This window comes from Medicago truncatula, chromosome 3, assembly GCF_003473485.1.
Source record: "Medicago truncatula cultivar Jemalong A17 chromosome 3, MtrunA17r5.0-ANR, whole genome shotgun sequence".
NCBI classification, from domain to species: Eukaryota; Viridiplantae; Streptophyta; class Magnoliopsida; order Fabales; family Fabaceae; genus Medicago; species Medicago truncatula.
In genome coordinates this window covers 51390155-51396870 of record NC_053044.1, presented here as the reverse complement: position 1 = coordinate 51396870, position 6716 = coordinate 51390155, and the positions used below count along the sequence as shown (strand labels likewise).

General features: G+C 35.5%; 2 protein-coding genes across 3 annotated transcripts; both read left to right on the top strand.

Annotated features, from left to right (window-relative positions):
- The first annotated feature begins 1395 nt into the window (after window positions 1-1395).
- LOC112420276 (uncharacterized) lies at window positions 1396-3268 on the top strand. The gene is made up of 6 exons (XM_024779056.2): window positions 1396-1551; window positions 1811-1897; window positions 2002-2283; window positions 2411-2572; window positions 2747-2800; window positions 2963-3268. Exons 1-6 carry the CDS (start codon window positions 1429-1431, stop codon window positions 3266-3268), a joined length of 1014 nt encoding a protein of 337 aa, XP_024634824.1. The 5' UTR covers window positions 1396-1428.
- A 54-nt stretch (window positions 3269-3322) lies between these two features.
- LOC112420333 (uncharacterized) lies at window positions 3323-5434 on the top strand. 2 transcript variants are annotated; one of them, XM_024779198.2, is made up of 3 exons: window positions 3323-3650; window positions 3820-4731; window positions 5013-5434. In XM_024779198.2, the coding sequence occupies exons 2-3, from the start codon at window positions 3828-3830 to the stop codon at window positions 5048-5050; spliced, it is 942 nt and encodes a 313-aa protein (XP_024634966.1). In that variant the 5' UTR covers window positions 3323-3650; window positions 3820-3827; the 3' UTR covers window positions 5051-5434. The 2 variants fall into 2 exon arrangements, with proteins under 2 accessions (XP_024634966.1, XP_024634964.1); XM_024779196.2 differs by lacking the exon at window positions 3323-3650 and having other exon boundaries at window positions 3657-4731.
- Window positions 5435-6716: the final 1282 nt, after the last annotated feature.

Here is a 6716-nt window from a genome sequence, read left to right as displayed (position 1 = left end):
GGTATTTCTTTTATCTATTAAATATTATTTGTCTAAGAAAATATATTGTAATCTATTAAATTGAAACTAAATTCTTTTTATTGTTATGGAAAATATTTTATTGACATGTGTTGTTCTTGTAATAAATTTTCTTTCATTTTCTATTTCTTTTTCTTATCTCTCGCTTTGTTAATGATCTTATTTTCTATTTCTTTTTTCTTGATCTCTTCGTTTTATTTTGTACTTTTTATTTTTGTCAAGTAGTCTAACGGTTAGTAATTCACTTTTTGATAGAGAATAAGAGGTGGTGTTCTATGTTCATATAATGTAGGCTTAATTGCACTTTTGGACCCCTATCTTTTCAAAAGTTGCGGTTATGGACCCCTAACTAATTTAAATACAAAACAGCCCCCTATGTTTTGATTCTTTGGCAGTTTTGGACCCCCAAGGCAAAAAATAATTTAAAAAATTGACACGTGGCACCTCACTTATGGTGCCACGTCAGCGTTGACCGAGTCAACAATGGACTGGGGGTCCAAAACTGCCAAAGAATCAAAAGATAGGGGGCTGTTTTGTATTTAAATTAGTTAGGGGTCCATAACCGCAACTTTTGAAAAGATAGAGGTCCAAAAGTGCAATTAAGCCTATAATGTAATGTTCCTCCAAACTGAACTAAGCTCATGAGAATACCATTTATCTTTTCTTTATTATCCAAACAAAGTATAGGAAGATTGTTATTCTTTTGGATTTGAACCTCAGACCTTGCATATTTTATGCACTGTCCCAACCAACTGAGTTAAGCTCACGAGGACGAATGTTGTTATTCGATTTGTTTATTTTATGGACTAAAATATGTTTTTATTTTTCTCACAAATTAAATCGAGTCATGTGATTTTTTCAAGATACTAAAGTAAAGTAAGTATTCGCTTGATTATTTATTATATTTAATTAATGAAGTCAAATTTATTTGTCCAAAATAAAATATGAAGTCAAATTTGTCTGTCTACACAAGAATTAAAAAAAACATAGTCAATTCACAAATGTATATTTTATTTTTCTAAAACGAATTTGCAAAGGAGGGAGGAGTAAAACAAAAAATACATTTCCTTATGAAATGAATCTACAAATATAAATGTCACACCCCTAAAAAGAAAATATAAATGTCACAATAAATATTTTATTATTATGAAATGAATCTACAAATATAAATGTCACACCCCTAAAAAGAAAATATAAATGTCACAATAAATATTTTATTATTAGCAAAAAAAAGATTTTTTTTATTGAATAAATATATTAACAACACCTTTTTGTCAAACCCCTATAAAAGACACCCATTTGTCAAAGTAAAATAAAATACATTATAAAACCTATTAAAAAAAAGGAGAAATGAAGGAAGGATCTCAAGGTGGAATGGGGAAATGCAAGGTTGCCATATTGTTGCTTTGGATGTTCTTTGGCTTGTGTAATACCATTCTAGTATCGAAAGTTGAAGCAACATCATCATCTTTAGAAAGAGAAATTGAAGCCAAATTGAAACTTCTAAACAAGCCTGCAGTGAAATCCATCAAGGTATGCAATTCCATATATCTCTGCCATTCCAGTTAGACAATCAGTTTAGATTTTACATTCTAGACAAATTTATTTTTATGAATATGAACAAATATCTGCAGTTTAGAATTTATTATATATGCACGTAAATCAAATCGTTTAGTTAGTTTATTTTTTTTGAAACGGCGAAAATATTATTAATACACGCTAAGAATATTATGCCTTAGAAGATTTTGAATTGTTGTGTCGACAGACAAATTTGACTTCATATTTTATGCAGAGTGAAGATGGTGACATTATTGATTGTGTCGATATTTACAAACAACCCGCTTTTGACCATCCTGCCTTAAAAAATCACACTATTAAGGTACGTTATTAATTACTACTACCTGTAATTTTCATTTCAACTTTGATTCCTCTCATCGTTATCAAACTAATGAATTGTGTATCTTAACCTAACAAATTGTGTAGAGGATACCTGCTTTTCTTCTTGGATCCCAAAGTTCAAGCACAAAAGTTACTTCAAATGCAAGCTCTAATGTGTTTCAAACATGGACGAAAAGCGGAAGTTGTCCAAAAGGAACCGTACCTATTCGTAGAATTCAAAAGGATGACTTGTTGAGAGCTGTTTCACTTGATCGATTTGGACAAAAACCCCCGGAACCTTATGTGAATTCAACAAATACCACAAACCTTAATTTCTCCAACCTCAGTGCTACCGATGATGTATCGTCTATAACGATAAATCGCTCGGTAAAATATCACACCTGATATTAGTTTTATACATGTGCACACACAACTGATCATTTTAATTTCTTAGCTAATTTATTGCAGTATAATGAATGTATATGAATTATAAGTTTGTGGTGTGATCATGCAGGATGCACATCTTGCGACATTTGGATACAATTTTATAGGCGCCCTAGGAAATATTAATATATGGAATCCAAAGGTTGAACGACCAGAAGATTTCACTACTGCTCAAATATGGCTTAAGGCTGCCAATGGTCTTGAAATTGAAACCATCGAAGCAGGTTGGGCGGTTAGTGATCGATCACCCTCCCTCAAAGTCAAGATCAACCATTAATTAACACATACTTTTCTAGTTGTTTCTTAGCTATATAGTATAATATAGTATATGATTAAATATATACAACCTCTGATTTTATGGATACGAGTACACATGCCTAATGCTCTCTCTATATGTTATGGTTAGGTTAATCCGAAGTTGTATGGTGACCACAACTCCCGATTGTTTACCGCTTGGACTGTAAGTTCTTTTATATTTATTTATATATTTTGTCTTTCCACTTTCTTCCCTTCAATTTTTGTTGTTGTTGGGTATTTTCTTATCTTATACCAAGTTGTTTTGTATGATTCCACGAATCTAGAGAGAGCAACGTTGATTTTTGGTTTCTTGATTGCGGTGCAGAAAGATTCATACCAGTCAACAGGTTGCTTTGATCTTACCTGTAGTGGTTTTGTGCAAATAGCCACAGAGTTTGCACTTGGTTCTACAGTGGAACCTTATTCAGCCAGGTTTAACCAACAATATGGTAGACCACTCATAATTTCATACCACCCATACACCCCCATATATTTGAGAGGAGAGAGATGGATGAAAAGGAAGAGAGACAAAGTGTTTGTGGGGTCTAGGCCACATGTCACATGTTTGTGTGGAGGTTTAAGTGTGTATGCCACCAATAGGTGTGCATGTATCACTACTCATAATTGTTAGATATAATTATTATTAGTTAGTAGTAAGGGTACTTTAGACAATTCCCATTCTATAGTATATATATGTTGTATAACTATGTACAGGTTAGTTTTTGTTCACAATTGTTAATGAACCCTAGCCTTCTTACGGGTTCTTCTTCTCTGTCAGTGCTCTTTCTCTTCTTCCTCCTAATGCTATGCTGCTAGATTGTCTATGTTAACATGGTATCAGAGCTGTGGTTGATCTTGCAATTTGGTTTTGATTTCTTTTTTGATTTGGTTTCCTCCCTTCGTTTTCATCTCCGACACACCACCTCTGTTTCCGGCGGAACTTTCCGGCGCAATTCTTCTCTCTGGTTCAGGTGTTATTCCGTTGGTGGATTTGTTCTGTTCGTGACTGACAGGTTATCCCTAATTTTCTGTTATTGTTTTCTGTGATTGTGTGTGTTGGATTTTTTTTGTGATTGTTTGGTATGGCTAGTGATAAGGATGATTCGCTTCAAGCTGTTAGTGTTCATCTTATAGGACAGAACTATTCTTATTGGAGTTATGTGATGAAAAATTTTCTGATAGGAAAAGATATGTGGGGTTATATTGATGAAACTGTTGTTAAACCCACTGACAAAAAGGATGCTGATAAATATGCTCAAGCTTTGAAAACATGGATGAAAAGTAATTCAAAAATTATTACTTGGATTAATAACTCTGTTGATCAGTCCATAGGTGTGCAACTAGCAAAATATGACACTGCTAAAGAGATTTGGGATCATCTGAAACGATTATACGTTCAATCAAACTTTGCAAAACGATATCAACTCGAAAGTGATATTAGGGCCCTCAAGCAGAACAATATGACCATTCAAGAATTCTATTCGGCCATGACAAATTTGTGGGATCAGTTGGCTCTTATGGAATCTAATCAGTTGAAAGCAGTGAAAGCTTACATTGATCAAAGGGAAGAACAACGTCTAGTATGGTTTCTGATGGCTCTTCGTGATGATTTTGAGGGGCTTCGTGGGGGTATTCTGCATCGTACACCTCTTCCTAATGTTGAATCAGTAGTTAGTGAATTGTTGGCAGAAGAAATTCGACTCAAGACTCATTCCACTATGTCAGATAAGGGTATTCTCTCCACTCCTTCATCTGTTTTTGCTGCTGCTCCTGTTCAAAGAGGAAAACCTCAAGGGAGGGTTGGGATCGGTAATGATGAATGTGCTTTTTGCAAAGAAAAAGGTCATTGGAAAGCACAATGTCCGAAATTAGGGAGAGCAAATAGAAAGAATTTCAGGGGTCCGTCATCAAATGTTGTTGCTGTTGCTCCTTCTGCTTCTTCTACTGTTGGATCTAGTTCTGGTTATGCATACTCATCTGATACAGCTTCTCAACTATCTGATATTACAGAGCAACTTCAGAAGTTTCTTTCCACTCAGTCACATGCCATGTCTGCCTCTTCTCCTAAAGGTTTGAACTCTTCAAGTGTGTCAGGTAATTCTCCTTCCATATGGATTCTTGATTCTGGAGCATCACACCATATGTCATATGATGATAAATCTTTTGTGTCTATGAATCCTGTCTCATCTATGTCTGTTATGACTGCTGATGGCACCCCTATGCCATTGGCAGGCATTGGTTCGGTCTCTACCTCTAACTTGTCTCTCTCTAATGTTTATCATATTCCTAAGCTTACTTTGAGCCTTGCTTCTGTTAGTCAATTGTGTGATTTCGGTTATTCAATTATATTTTCTTCCAATTCTTGTTGTGTACAGGATCCACATTCCGGGAGGCTGATTGGGATAGGCCATAGACAAGGGGGACTTTATGTTTTGGATCACTTGAGAGCTTTTGACACTGCAGCCGCAACATCCACTACTGAGTTATTATCTAGTTTTCGTTTAAATTCTTCTTCTTCTAGTTTTTATTTGTGGCATTCTCGTCTTGGACATGTTTCTGCTTCTAGATTAAAGTATTTGGCTTCTACTGGAGCTTTAGGAAAGTTACAAACCAGTGATATTTCAGATTGTTGTGGTTGTAAACTTGCAAAATTTTCAGCTTTACCATTTACTAAAAGTGTCTCTGTTTCGTACTCACCTTTTGATTTAGTTCATTCAGATGTTTGGGGTCCATCACCAGTTTTTACTAAAGGTGGATCTAGATATTATGTCTCGTTCATTGATGATTATACTCGTTATTGTTGGGTTTATCTTATGAAAAACCGCTCTGAATTTTTTGAAATTTATCATATGTTTCGTGCTTTGGTAAAAACTCAACATAATGCTGTTATAAAGTGCTTTCGTTGTGACTTAGGTGGTGAATATACCTCAAATAAATTTTCTGAATTACTTGCTTCTGATGGCACAATTCATCAAACATCTTGTACTGATACTCCTCAACAGAATGGGGTTGCTGAAAGGAAACATCGTCATATTATTGAAACTGCTCGTTCCCTTTTGTTGTCTGCTTCAGTTCCTAGTGAGTTTTGGGGTGAAGCAGTGCTTACCGCTGTTCATGCTATTAATAGAATCCCTTCGTCAGTTATATCAGGTTTGTCTCCTTTTGAAAAATTGTATGCCTCTATACCTGATTATTCCTCTCTGAAAGTCTTTGGTTCAACTTGTTTTGTTCTTCGTCCGCAAGTTGAACGTAGTAAATTGTCTTCTCGCTCTGCTATGTGTGTCTTTTTGGGTTATGGAGATGGTCAAAAGGGTTATCGTTGTTATGAACCTCATACAAGAAAACTCTATGTTTCTCGTCATGTTGTTTTTCTTGAGCACATCCCATTTTACTCATTTTCCTCTCACTCCCAGTCTACTATAAGTTCACCACTAATTCATATTGATCCGTTTGGTTCTAATGATAACGTTTCAAGTGATAGTAATATTGAGAGTTGCAGGATAAACTCTATTCCCCAAGATGATAATGTCCCCCCGGCTGTCCAATCACCTCCTATGACTGTTGATCCTCCTACTCCATCTCCTCGTTATCCAACTCGTCAACGTACGTCCACTCAGTTACCTGAATTTATTTATTCTATGTACTCTGCTTCATTTGCTTCTTTCTTAACTACTATTCACAGTTTGTCTGAGCCCTCTTCCTACAAAGAGGCTATTCTCGATCCTCTCTGGCAGCATGCCATGACTGAAGAGCTTTCTGCATTGCACAAAACAAATACTTGGGAATTAGTACCACTTCCTTTTGGAAAACGTGCTATTGGGTCTCGTTGGGTATACAAGATCAAAACTAAGTCTGATGGGTCAGTTGAACGCTACAAAGCTCGTCTTGTTGCTAAGGGATTCGCTCAACAGTATGGTATGGATTATGAAGAAACATTTGCTCCCGTTGCAAAAATGACCACTATCCGCACTCTTATTGCTGTTGCATCTATACGTCAGTGGCATATTTCACAAATGGATGTCAAAAATGCTTTTCTGAACGGTGAGCTTCATGAAGAAGTTTATATGATTCCTCCTCCA